The sequence below is a fragment of the Vulpes vulpes genome, chromosome 5 (assembly GCF_048418805.1).
Source record: "Vulpes vulpes isolate BD-2025 chromosome 5, VulVul3, whole genome shotgun sequence".
In the NCBI taxonomy this organism is placed as follows: Eukaryota; Metazoa; Chordata; class Mammalia; order Carnivora; family Canidae; genus Vulpes; species Vulpes vulpes.
Window position 1 is genome coordinate 18,561,321 of NC_132784.1, and position 14,369 is coordinate 18,575,689.

The 14,369-nt window shown below is 42.5% G+C and overlaps 1 protein-coding gene across 3 annotated transcripts in view; it reads left to right on the top strand.

Annotated features, from left to right (window-relative positions):
* Positions 1-3,562: 3,562 nt before the first annotated feature.
* Positions 3,563-14,369, top strand: part of UBXN4 (UBX domain protein 4) — a 43,048-nt gene continuing 32,241 nt past the window's right edge. Inside the window, exons 1-3 of one of the 3 annotated variants that reach the window (XM_026015568.2) lie at positions 3,563-3,842; positions 12,881-12,983; positions 13,864-13,892. In XM_026015568.2, the coding sequence (XP_025871353.1) occupies positions 3,761-3,842; positions 12,881-12,983; positions 13,864-13,892 (214 nt within the window). In that variant the 5' untranslated portion in view covers positions 3,563-3,760. Of the gene's footprint in view, positions 3,843-4,124; positions 4,444-12,880; positions 12,984-13,863; positions 13,893-14,369 lie in introns of those variants that run through there. The other 2 variants (XM_026015569.2, XM_072757636.1) reach the window with 2 other exon arrangements.

Sequence of the window (14,369 nt, forward strand, 5' to 3'; positions counted from 1 at the left end):
GCAGGATTCAACATAGCTGCTTCTCACTCCTTTTTCAAAGGCTCTTTACCCTTGGCCTCTTTGGTATCACATTCTCCTGCTTCCCTCCACGCAATCCCTGTGCGCTGCCCCTTCTCATTTTTCCCAAGTTCCCTTTACTGGTGTGTGTGTGTATATATTCATGAGAGACACAAAGAGAGAGGCAGAGACACAGGCAGAGGGAGAAGCAGGCTCCATGCAGAGTGCCCGACGTGGGACTCGATCCCGGCTCTCCAGGATCAAGCCCTGGGCTGAAGGCAGTGCTAAACCACCAAGCCACCCGGGCTGCCCTTGTTTATACTTGCTACACAACCCTGTAGATGATAGAGGTTGAGACTTCAGTCATATACTCTTGTCTCACCTCACTTTGCATATTCCATAAGCAATAGCATCCTCCAGAACCTCAATTATCTCCCATAAGTAGAGAATTCCTACCTCTAGGTTTCAGAACTGTTTTCTGAGCTCCAAACCTAATATCTGGAGACTTAATATCTCCACTTTGTGTCTCCAGCACTCCAAAAACATGTCTAATTAATCCTGAACTCACATCTTCACTCACTCCTCCCCCTCAACCTGCTTTTCCTTCAATGTTCTCCCTTTCCATAGCACCTTCTATACAATTTCTCAAGACAGAAACCCAGGATTTCTTCTGGACTCCTCCTTCCTCAAATTCTGTATCTAATAAACTGTATCTCTAATACAGATAAACTTCTGTATCTAATAAAATTGTAGCATAGTTGCATGTTAAAAACACAGGTCTTTTTTTTTTTTTAATTTTTCCTTATGATAGTCACAGAGAGAGAGAGAGAGAGGCAGAGACACAGGCAGAGGGAGAAGCAGGCTCCATGCACCGGGAGCCCGACGTGGGATTCGATCCCGGGTCTCCAAGATCACGCCCTGGGCCAAAGGCAGGCGCCAAACCGCTGCGCCACCCAGGGATCCCAAAAAACACAGGTCTTATATGTAACTCCTCTGTTTAAAATTCTTCAATGGTGGGGCACCTGGGTGGCTCAGTGGTTGAGCATCTGCCTTTGGATCAGGGTGTGATCTGGAGTCCTGGGGTGGAGTCCCTGCTTCTCCCTCTGCCTATGTCTCTGTCTCTATGTGTCTCTCATGAATAAATAAAATATTTATAATAGAATTAAATAAAATTCTTCAATGGTTTTAGAAATATATCTGCAATCTTTCACATAACTCCCAAGGCCTTGTATGATCTAATTCTTGCCTATTTTTCCAACCTTATCTGCGCCACACTCCCCTTCCTATGTTCTAGTCACATGGGACATTTCAGTTCAAGTGTACTGTTCTCACTTGCCTCAGAGGATTCACATTACTGTTTCCTCTATCTTTTTTTTTTTAAGACAAATTCCTTTTTTTTAAAAAAAAGACTTCTTTATTTATGATAGAGAGAGAGAGGCAGAGACACATGAGGAGGGAGAAGCAGGCTCCATGCTGTGAGCTCGACGTGGGACTCGATCCCGGGACTCCACGATCACACCCTGAGCCAAAGGCAGGTGCCAAACTGCTGAGCCACCCAGGGATCTCCCCTGTTTCCTCTATCTTAATTAGTCTTCTCCTTCACCTGGTTAGGTTTTTCTCCCTGATGTGTCATTTTTTTCTTAACTCTGCTCTCCATGTTTGGTCACATCATCACACACTTCTGAAGCACTTAGAATCTCCCCTTTTGTGACATTCATCCTCACATACAATCACTTGTTCAATGTCTGCCTTCTTTAGATTGTGCAGTCACAAAGGCAGGGCCCTTGTCTGATTGCCTCACTTTACCCATGCCAATGATGTATGTCTAGCTCCTAGTAGATGAGCAATAAATATTTAATAAATGAATTAAAGGCTATGAATGGTTTTTACATTGTTTAAGTCTAACATTAGAAATAAAGACATCACTCTACTGAAAGAATTTATAGGTTAACTGAATTTTAAGAAATCCATTTAAAGTTGATATGTAAGAAGCCTGATTAGAAAAAGGTAAATATAAATTGGATTGCAAGTTGTTAACTATTTCTAGGTAAAATATTTATAGGAAAGAGGTGTTTTGGGCAGCCCAGGGCGCGATCCTGGAGACTGGGATCCTGGAGACCTTGCATGGAGCCTGCTTCTCCCTCTGGCTGTGTCTCTGCCTCTCTCTCTCTGTGTCTCTCATGAATAAATAAATAAAATCCTAAAAAAAAAAAAAAAAAAAAGAGGTGTTTTCAGATGTAGCACCTTAATTCTGCAAAGGCTGTCAAATGATTGTACCGCTGAGGGGACAATTCAATTGATGTAGGATGTATAATATAATAATATATGCAACTTAAAAAAATATAAACCTTAGCTAATAGTTCTTAGAGGCTGTAATTCCAGAAAGTATTAAATATGGATCAGTTTTCGTTTTATATTTTCAATTTTTTAAAATGATTTCATTTTTAAGTAATCTCTATGCACAATATGGGGCTGGAACTCACACCCCAAGATCAAGAGTCACATGCTCCACCGCCTTAGCCAGCCTGAGCTCCAGATCAGTTATTTTAATGGCAACTAACCACAAAATGCCATATCTCGATTAGAGGACGTTCTCATATGAAATCGTAAACAAAAGCATTACCTGTCCTCTTTTGTATTACCATGGAAAATGAATCGTTATTGTCTCTTTTTTTTTTTTTAATATTTTATTTATGTATTTATGAGACACACAGAGAGAGAGGCAGAGACCCAGGCGGAGGGAGAAGCAGGCTCCCTGCAGGGAGCCCAACGCGGGACTCGACCCCCGGTCTGGTCTCCAGGATCCCGGGTCTCCAGGACCACGCCCTGGGCCAAAGGTGGGCGCTAAACCGCTGAGCCACCCGGGCATCCCGATTATTCTCTGTTTTCAAGTTACTTTGGGAAGTAGCTGTGGCAACAGCACAGCCAGTGTTTTGAGGTTCCGGACCGAGGTCTAGCCGACAACTAGTGAACTGCCGGAGCCCTGCATTCTCCCTCCAGCTGCCCTGGGGTCAGGGGCTGTCTGGTAGCACAGAAGGGGGCTGTGGTGGTTTTCACCCTCTTCCTCTAAGTTGGGCGGACAAGCTCAGCAGAATCGAAGCCCACTTCGGTCCATACAGAGAAACACCCCCTATCACACAATGGCCACTAATCATAACAAAAATAATTACATCTTCCACAATTAGGGCTCTACTCGGGGCGGAGGCGGGGACGACTTCCTCCACGTGTAAGGTGTCCCAGGGCATCTCCTCCACCAGGAGCACCAGGTCCGCTCCCCTCCTTTACGACTTGAGAAAAGGCGCTCACTGCCGCCCCCTTCAGCCGTTCCCTCGGAAACCGCAGTCACACCTTCCACACAAGGGGAAAAACAAGCCTGGGAAGACTACCATTCCCGTCATGCCTCACGCGTTGCGCCGCCGACGCGCCGTAGCGGCGAGTCATCTTTCCCACCGGCCTTTTCCGCTTCCGGAACGGCGGGGTCTGAGGCCCAGCGGCTGCGCGCACGCCCCAACGTGCCAACGAGACAAGGCTCTGGGGCGTGGCGCCGACGGCGACGTGTTGCGTCACGGGACGCAGGGAGCGCCTGGCCCGCGCGCTTGCGCGCACCCCGAGGGACTGCTGACTGGATTGCGAGCCTGCGCGGAGGCTGGGGGCCGACCGGCTGGGGCTGCGGGGGCCGCGGGGCCAGACGGAGGGGAGGGCGGGGCCGCTTCGGGACCGCGGCGACGACACTCGGAGCGAGCGCCTGGGCCCGAGGAGAGCGATGTTGTGGTTCCAGGGCGCCATTCCGGCCGCCATCGCGTCGGCCAAGAGGAGCGGCGCGGTCTTCGTGGTCTTCGTGGCAGGTGAAGGGGGCGGGGGCCCGAGTCGTGGCCGGACGCCCCTCCGGCCTCCCTCCCATCCCAGGGCGCCCCTGCCCTTGCTCGGTGCTCCGACCGACCCGGGACCCGGGCCGCCGTCGCTGGCCTCCCAGCGCCTCCGTCTTCCGTCTGGGGCTCGCCGGGCCTGGCCGGGCCCCCGGCGCCCGCTTCTCCCCTCACCCCGGCCTGAGGCGCCGTCCTCGCCTCGCCCCCGGAGCGCGCAGAGCCCCGCCCACAGCCCTGGCGGAGCCCGGGGCCCGGGGCCGCGTCCCGCAGGCCCCGCCGCCCGCCGCGCTGCGGGGCGCCCCGCACGGGGTTGGCGCAGGGACCCCGCAGCGCCTGCTCGGCGCCCGGGCCCTCTCTCTGTCCCCCCGGACGCGCTCCGCGACGCTTGAACGCGGGTGTAGCCTGAGTGTTTAGGTGCGGGTAGAGACAGGTCGTTCTGCAGACAGTTGGGTTCGTAATGAGTCGTGGACTGTCAGGAAGAAAGCTGTGTCATCGGTAAGCCACAAAGAGAAGCCACCTGATGTTCACGGCTGCTGGCGGCCGCACGTTCCTGAAACGCAAACTTTTGAGCTTTATATAGGTTGGATTTTTCTTTTTTCTTTTTCCTTTTTTCTTCTTCTTCTTCTTTCTCTTTTTTTTTTTTTTTTTAATAATAATGAGAGGGGGCAGAGAATCTAAGGTGGAATATTTGCTGAGTCGCAACTTGATTTTTGTGCCGTTTGTGGAGAAGAAGTCGACGTTGAGTCGTTGGGTCGTTTTTTGGCGTCTACCTAGCCTGGTATCTGTAGTTTCCAGAGCGTGAGCTAACTCGTTTATCCTGTGTTAGCTCTGGTTTGTTTTGCTCCGTCTTTTATTACTGCCCTGTTTTATGACAGAAATCTTCTGGATTTGCCGTTAAAACCTATGCCTGTGTGGTTTTGCTGATTCTCATGACATGAATCAAATTCGCGCTTGTGACTTCTGTTACTTTGCGGAGTATTATTATTATTATTTTTTAGGATTTTATTTATTTATTCATGAGAGACACAGAGACACAGGCGGAGGGAGAAGGCAGGCTCCATGCAGGGAGCCCGACGTGGGACTCGATCCCGGGTCTCCAGGATCATATGCCCTGAGCCGAAGGCGGGCGCTAAACCGCTGAGCCACCCAGGGCGTCCCCGTGATGTATTATTTCAACTATTTGTGTTTAATAACGGTGCACTTATTAACTTATGACTCTCGAGAGTCCAGATAACAGCTCTGTAACTTTGTGCACTGCAGCGAAGAACAAATGCTAAAATAGGAGTTTCGCTTAACATCAGATTTGAAATTGATGATTATTTTGAGTTCAGTACCAAATTTTTAGTTCAGTGTTGTTAATTAGAAGAGCAGTTTGATCCTCTTATGCTGTTTTAGAGTTGAATTTCGCATACATAACTGTTGTAATCCTGTAAGGAAAAAAAAAGTGGGATTAAAAAGGAAAGGAAAATTAAATGATAACTGCTTATTGAGAGTATGATAATAGTTTTATGGCACTAAAAGATGTTTTTCAAATAAATTTCAGTTGATTCCTGTGGTAAGTAGAACAGGTTTTATTACACCCATTTTATAGCTGAGGAAATTTATGTCCACAGTGGTTAAGTGACATGCATTAGGTTCACAAAAAGTATTTCCATCTTGTCTTGACAAAAAAAAAAAAATTTTTTTTTTTTAGCAGCTTCAAGGTGTCTTTTTTGTTTCTTGAGAAAAACAGGGCAACTGTAGACTTCATATATTAATGAAATTGGTGTAGAAATCAGGAAATCTAGGATTATCGAAGCCTTTTTTTTTTAACTTATTTATTTATTTACTTTAGAAAGTGAGGAGGAACAGAGGAAGAGAAATCCTCAAGCTGACTCTCTGCTGAGCCCGGAGCTCAACACAGGGCTTGATCCGAGGACTGAGATCATGACCTGAGCTGAAATCCAGAGTCAGACAGTTAACTGATTGAACTACCAGGTGCCCCTATGGTAGTCGTTTTTTAAACGAAAAACACAATTGATGGTGTCTCAGTGTTCCTAGAAGGCACTTTTAGGCTAAATAGTTAATTAGAAATAAATGTTAGATTTAATTAACCAACATTTGGAAACAGTAGTGCTGATTATTTATGTAGCAAAATAAAGTTAGAGGTCTTTGGGGCTCTGTGTGTGTATATATACATTCTTCAGTTAACCCTTTACTGTATGAGCACCTATTAGATGCTTGTAGAATATCATTGACTCAGTTGAATGTTGGAAGACTAAGCAGTGTGTCAAAGGAATTTGTCCCTTGACCTGTTCAAAATACCGTTGGCTTTTCTAGAGTTCTAGGAAGTTAATCTCCAACACTAGGTAGGATTAGTTTCACCCCAGGAATATGTAGACAGCGGGGTCTTGAAACTGCAACGCTTAACATGTTGCGTAGACCTTTGTTCATATCCAGAACTCATGATTGTCTTGTATGGGATACCTCAACAATAATAAACCAACTCAGTAGGAAATTAAAAAAATATCTTTCAGGTGAGATGAAGTCATCTTAGGGGTCTATTTTGGTTCATATAACCTTTCAAGTGGGAAGCACTTTAGGCAAGTTGTTTAGTGAAATTTTCGTGCATGAATTAAGATTGTAGTATTGAAACTGGAGAGATTACTACTAGTTCAGACAAGAATTTAACAAGTATTTTCAAAGTATTATGATTACGTAAATTGAATTAAAACTGAAGTTTTTTTTTTTTTAAGATTTTATTTATTCATGAGAGAGAGGCAGAGGCAGAGACACAGGCAGAGGGAGAAGCAGGCTCCATGAAGGGAGCCCGATGTAGGACCGGATCCTGGGACTCCTGGATCAGGCCCTGGGCTGAAGGCAGGCGCTAAACCACTGAGCCACCTGGGGATCCCCTAAAAACTGAAGATTTTTATTCTGTTATGGGAAGGTAGAATATCTGACAGGGAAACTGAAGCAAAGGTCTCAGTTCACAGAATTGTGTTGCTAGTGGGCTAAAAAATTTTTTTTTAATTTTAAATTTATTTTTATTTTATTTTATTTTAAAGATTTATTTACTTAGGAGAGACACACTGAGAGAGAGAGGCAGAGACACAGGCAGAGGGAGAAGCAGGCACCATGCTGGGAGCCCGACGTTGACTGGATCCTGGGTCTCTAGGATCACGCCCTGGGCTAAAGGCAGATGCTCAACTGCTGAGCCACCCAGGCGTCTCTGGGCTAACATTTTCATGACAAAAAAAAAATTTTTTTTCATGACAGACACTATTTACTGCCTTTTTTGGTTCATACAGGCCACAAAAGCTTTTAGATTTTTGACTAGTTGACCTTTTCTTGGAATTCCTGGCTCTACTAGGGTCTGCAACTCTTTGCTTCTGAGTTTGTATTGTTCTTTTGTTTCTTTTTAAGTTTTAATATCTACACCCTATGTGGGGTCAGACTCCGAACCCTGAGATCAAGAGTCTCATGCTCTTATCGGGTGAGCCAGCCAGGAACCCTTGATCGGTCTTTTTAAGTGTCTTTAACTTTGGTTATTGCTGATACTACCAAGGAAGGACACATTTTCTTTCTTTTTATTTTTTTTAAAGATTTTATTTATTCATGAGACAGAGAGAGAGAGGCAGAGACACAGGCAGAGGGAGAAGCAGGCTCTCTGCAGGGAGCCTGATGTGGGACTTGATCCCGTGACTCCAGGATCACGAACTGACCCGAAGGCAGACGTTTAACCGCTGAGCCACCCAGGCATCTCTGGACACAACAGTTTCTGCTAAAATATTAGGCCTATCTAACTCCATAGCATAGTTCATATACTGATTAATAAGAAGCTAAAGATACTGAAGTTGACAGTTAATCTTACTCTGTAGAGTTAAGAAAGGTCTCAGTGGATTAAGTAATTCTGTTCAACCTTATATCTCGGTTGGTCAAGCTGCTATTGCTGCCATTAGAGTGAATTATGGACACACACTGCTAATGGGGATGTGATATTAGGGAACCTCTCCACATGGTACAACATAGTAAAAAGTACCAACCTCAGAAGTAGGAGATCTGTACTTCAAGCTACCACTTGACAGCCCCACTTAGATGCCTCATAGGATTCTCAAGTGTGAAAATGTATTTACTCTGAATTTGTTTTTTTCCACCACCAGTGTTGTACATTTAGTAAATGGCATGACTTTTACATCCAGGTGGATAAATCTGGAGTGTGGAATTCATCTTTGTCTCTCAACCCTTTTGTCTTCTCTTGTCTTGTGTTCCCTGTTCATGACATTCCTAGTCACAGGCCTTTTCCTACACGTAAAGTCCTGCTTAGTGAACTGTTCTGGCTCTTGACGTGGCTCAGCTTTTTCATCCTTTAGGTCTTACCTTAAATGTTGCCCTAGAGAAGCCTTCCCTGGCTGATCTAAAAAAGGTCTCGTTATTTTCTCTCCTAGATTTGTTCTTTTTTCCACAGTGTTTATTACTATAATTATTTATAACTGTTTACTAAACAAGTACATTTTTTGTACCTTTATATTAAGCTCCACTGAGGGCAATGTCTCATTTGTTTCACACTTAGCTTGCAGCCTAATGCCTAGGACTAAGTAGTAAATGTGGAATAAAATAGTGAATGCATGAAAAAATGAATAAAAAAGGTGTCTCATGCTTCACAGCTTTCTCTAAAACGTGTTTGTAGTAAGAATGTTCCCATATAGTTATTTTCCAGGTTGATAATTTTGTCATTTAATTGGAATTTTACATTTCACCCTATAGTGTTTGATGATATACCCAGAATAATGTCACCGCAAATGATAGTTTGTCCCATTTGCTTCCTCAACATCTGGGAGTTTGTTAATGGGCATTTTTTTTGGTCCTGGTCTGTGTATGCATTCTAGTCCCTGTTCACTTTTCCATGGCCAGATTTGTCAAGCTCCTATTCCTGGATCTCCTCTCACATAGAAAATATACTCAAGTGTGCAGCATTAGTCAATTATTGTAGATATGCCAAGATATTTATACCAGAGATTTAGCTTTTTTTTAAAAAAAGATTTTAGGGCAGCCCTGGTGGCGCAGCAGTTTAGCGCTGCCTGCAGCCCAGGGTGTGATCCTGGAGACCCAGGATCGAGTCCCACATCAGGCTCCTTGCATGGAGCCTGCTTCTCCCTCTGCCTGTGTCTCTGCCTCTCTCTCTCTCTCTCTCTCTCTGTTTCTCATGAATAAATAAATAAATAAATCTTTAAAAAAATGTAAAAAAAAAAGGATTTTATTTATTCATGAAAGAAACAGGCAGAGACATAGGCAGAGGAAGAAGTAGGCTCCCTGCGGGGAGCGCAGTGCAGGACTTGATCCCAGGACCCCAGGATCACAACCTGAGCTGAAGACAGCTGCTCAACTACTGAGCCACCCAGGTGCCCCAAGAGTTTAGCTTTCATTCCAGAAAATACTTGCTCTCGTGGAGCCTGTATTGTATCATGGAGCCTGGTTGAGGGAGACAGACAGTAAACATAGTAAGTTAAGCACATAGTCTACCAGAAGGTCATAAGTATTACAAGGAAAGAAAGGAAATTAGGGAATTTTGGGACTGTCTAGAGGCTGTTATTTTATTTTATATGTGTTTGTGTATATATATTATATTTATTATATAATATTATATATATATATATAGGATTTGAGCTCACAACCCCAAGATCGAGAGTTGCATCCTCTACTGACTTAGCCAGCCAGCTGCCCCTAAAGACTGTCATTTTAAGGTAGGGAATAGGGAAAGCTTTATTGAAAAGATAATATTTTAATAATGATTTAAGGGAGTTAAGTGTTAACCATGTAAAAATCTGAGGGGAGACCATTCCAGGCTGAGGAAACAACTAGCACAAAGACCTTAAAGTGAGTGTTTTTGTGTTAGCAGAATATGAAAGAAGGTAAAGAGGAAATGAGGCCAGAGATGTAACTGGAAGCGTGAGGCTATTCCAAGAGACTTTGGCTTTTACTATGAGGGAAATTGGGAGCCATTGTAGGATTTTGAGCGGAGGATTGATGTGATACAACTTTTTGATGAAAATTGCTGTGTTAAGAATAGCCTGAGCAGCTTTGCCACATCTGCTGCATTCAGATGTCAGGCTGGTGACATGCCAGAAAATGTCGACCTCACTATGAAGAGATGCACAGTTATTATGAAAGGCCTCAGAGGAACCCTTTGAAGGAATTTCAATCACATCAGTGTAGAACTCCCATCTCCTTGGAGAGAAAAAGAAGAGGCTCCAACTTGACAAATGATGGGGAACTAGAACTTGCCCCTATTTGCACTACCTGTAGTTAATGTACAGTACGTACATGATGGGGATGGTTCCTGGCTGGCTCAGTCCAGTAAAGTATGTGACTTTTGACCTGGGGTTGTGAGTTTGAGCCCCATGATGGATGTAGAGATTACTTTAAAAAAAAAAAAAAAAAGGCTCAAGGGACCTACACTCGGCTTCCATTACAAGGTGAGGTCTGCGTATGCTCACTTCCCATCAACATTTATTCAGGAGAATGGTTCTCTTGTTCAAATCTGAATTTCTTGAGTGAAAAACACCTGCAGGGTTCAGATGAGGCCCAGTGTTGCTTATTCAGTATCTCAAGCCCAGAAACATGAGTTAATTCTTGAAGGAAGTGACATTGGACCTGTATCAAAGTCAGCTGCTTTGATTTAGCAAGCCACACATTTAAAAAACAAAGATACCAGAAAACTTTTGGATAGTTATCTATGTTTCTGAAAAAGGAACAGTTCAGCAGGCTGAGGAATAAGATCTAAGTTGTCCGGCTACAACAACAGCTAGATAGCTGCTGGATGATTTTTCAGATTTATTTATTTTTTTTTTTTTTTAAATCTGTAACAGTTTCTCCTTTTTATTTTTTTTTAATTTTTATTTATTCATGATAGTCAGAGAGAGAGAGAGAGAGAGAGAGAGGCAGAGACACAGGCAGAGGGAGAAGCAGGCTTCATGCACCGGGAGCCCGACGTGGGATTCGATCCCGGATCTCCAGGATCGCGCCCTGGGCCAAAGGCAGGCGCTAAACCGCTGTGCCACCCAGGGATCCCTGATTTTTCAGATTTATTTGTGGTATTTTAAAGATACAATAAAAGCTGTCTTTAAAAAAAAAAAGCTGTCTTGATGGGGGCGGGGTAGAGAATAGATGGAGCCAGGGAGACCATTTGAGGGTGGATTAAATTGGGAAAGGGAGCTGCAAATGAGAAGAAAACAGTTTATGGAAGAGTAGATACAGAATTATCTCATTTTTGTGAAACAAAAAAGTGTGACCTGAGAACTTTTTTAGACTGTAAATTGGCAGAGGTGGTTCACCCTTGAGAAAGCACTTAGCTCTGCTAAACCTCAGAAATATTTTTCATTGACCTACTTCTGCCCACCACTAAGTGGTTATGTCAGTGTCTACATATTATAAGGCTAAAAAGGAAGCAACCTCTTGATGGGTATAACTTTTAAAACATTTTGTAGGGCAGCCCGGGTGGCTCAGCAGTTTAGTGCCGCCTTCGGCCCAGGGCATGATCCTGGAGACCTGGATCGAGTCCCACGTCGGGCTCCCTGCGTGGAGCCTGCTTCTCCTTCAGCCTGTGTCTCTGCCTCTCTCTCTCTTTCTCTCTCTGTGTCTCTCATGAAAAAATAAAATCTTAAAAAAAAATTTTTTGTCATTGAAGTATGATATACAGTATATTAAGTGAAAAATATTAAGTGAGCAGCTCAGTGAACTTTTATATATTAACACACTGGTATAACTCTCATCCAGATAAGATAGAAATATTTCCAGCACCCCCAAAAGCCTCCTTCATGCTTTTTTCCAATCAGTAGCACCTTCACCCAAGTAGTCACTGTGTTGAATTCTATCACCATGGATGAATTTTGGATCAACGTAACTTTTTTTTAAGATTTATTTATTTGTTTTACAGAAAGAGTGTGTGCACATGCGCGAGCAGAGGGAGAAGAAGAGAGAAGCCGACTCCCACTGAGTGTGGAGCCCACAGTAGGGTCTCAGTCTCACAGCCCTGAGATCCTGACCTGAGCAAAAATCAAGAGTGGATGCTTAGGGACACCTAGGTGGCTCAGTGGTTGAGTGTCTGCCTTTGGCTCAGGTCGTGATCCCAGAGTCCTGGGATCAAGTCCCACATCAGGCTCCCTGCACAGAGCCTGCTTCTCCCTCTGCCTGTGTCTCTGTCTCTCTCTGTATGTTTTTCATGAATAAATAAATAAAATCTTAAAAAAAAAAAAAAGGATGCTTAACCAACTAAGCCACCCGAATGCCCATGGATCAGCATAACTTTTATAATTAGCATGCCTCCTATACTAAAAGGCAAGTCCCAAACTGCAATCAGAATTGCACCTGCTTTTGTCTACCTTGGAGGAATTCTGGAGAGTGATGTTGTGGTGTGGAGAAATTGAACTCAGCAGAAAAGTGCTACATAAAGGAAGTGTGTTATGCACTTATTTTCTAAAATCACATATACAGGAGTGCCTGAGTGGCTCAGTTGTTGGAGATCTGCCTTTGGCTTAGGTCATGATCCTGGGGTCCCAGAATTGAGCCTGTCTTGGGCTTCCTGTTGAGCAGGGAGCCTGCCTCTCCCTCTCCTCCCCACTTGTGCGCACTCTCTCTTTCTCAAATAAATAAATAAGATCTTTTAAAAAATAAAATGACGTGCACAAAAAAAAAAAATTACGTGCACAAAGCGCAAAATAGCCACTGTACATTTCTACTATGACTTCTAATTATTTTGATACTATTTACTTCATAATTTGGATGCCTTTTTTAAGAAAATTGTAAAGTCTAGACAGCTTCATTCTTTTTCATTACATCTTCATTACTGTTTCTTGTTTGTTTTAGCATCCTGAGCTGTTTTTCATGACTTTTTATCATGTTAACAGTGCATATAGTCAAACTTTGCATTTTATGGGAAAATTTTTAATTTGGTAGAAAATAGTATTTGTTGAAATTCCATATTCTGAGTGAAAAAAATCAGATACTGGCCTTATAAGTATCCTTGAAATGTTTTACAGGTGATGATGAGCAGTCTACACAGATGGCTGCAAGTTGGGAAGATGAGAAGGTGACAGAAGCATCCTCAGACAGTTTTGTTGCTATTAAAATCGATACCAAAAGGTTTGCTTATATAGATGTTAATTTTTAAAGTATTATGACCATTGTCTTTTGTTGTGCTTGATGGTGATACTCTTAAGACTGTAAGAATGTTGATTTTTCTCTAAGGCATTATCAGAGACTTTAAGTTGTGATTGCCATTTTCCAAATAATACATCATGGTATCTTGCTGAAAAACTTTTGTTCTCCTGGTGCACCAACCAACAATGTGACATGCACAAGTAATGCAAAAGTACTGTGATCCTCAGCATCTAAGAACTTGGAATTAACTGTAAATTGTATATCAGTTATCTCTGAAAGGTTGACTACTCTTTTGGATCCTATTTTTGGGAATGAAGTTGTTTAATTAAATGGGCATAAGGACTTTTTTAGGTCCCTCACAGTACATTCTTGTTTATTTTCCTCCCCTTTTTTTTACAAAAGTGGTAGCATTTTGACATACTTTTTTGTATCGTTTTTATAATTGCATAATTTTTACTGGTGGATATTTAGGTTGTTTGGAATCATTTGTTATTACAAGATACTGCACAAGTAAATCATAAGCATTAATATCTTCTTGTTACAAGTTAAGATATTGTATTCAAGTGTACTTGCTACTGAGGAAGCAACATGGCAGATACTAACTTGATTTTTAATCACTAGATTCAGCAACTAGTTTGTGGGTTGCAAGAGCAAGTAGCTCTTTAATCTAAAAATTATTTTTTTAAAAAATGTCTGTAAAATAAGAATTGGACTTTTCTCCTTGCAACAGATGACTATGAAAGGAACTGGTCCTTTCAGAAAAATACTTTTAATTGGTACAGTAAATTTTTATAAGAACAACTGAGTATTTGGGAAGCATTTGGATGCATCTAGTGATTTTCTGTTTGATTTTGTTTTACAGTGAAGCCTGCCTACAATTTTCACAAATCTGTATCCTTTCAATGAAGAATTGGTTTGATACATATTTTGCTTGAGGATTTGCCTTTTTTTTTTTTTTTTTTTTTGGTTAATTCATGATTTCAAAATTGTTCATTTAGGAACTCATGCATTCTTGTTTATGGAAACCATACTACTAAGTGTCCTTTGAGATAATACATTGTAGCAAAGGGGATCTATGGGGAGTTTTTTTTAATGTCAGTATCTGGAAAGCAATATGTAGCAGTTTGGTTGGAATGTTAGAAGCTGTCTAGAGGTAAAATAAGATGTAAAAGTTACAATAGAGGGGAATGTAGTGGATGTTCTCAGATTTACAACACAAATCATAAATCAGTTTACCTATCACATGCATGACAAGCATACTGATAGGGCAGTTAAAATTATTTGGTAAACATGTTAGCTGATAACATTGTAAAATTCACAGAGATTTGCTTTGTAATCAGTAGTATCTCATAAAATTATCCCCTTGTT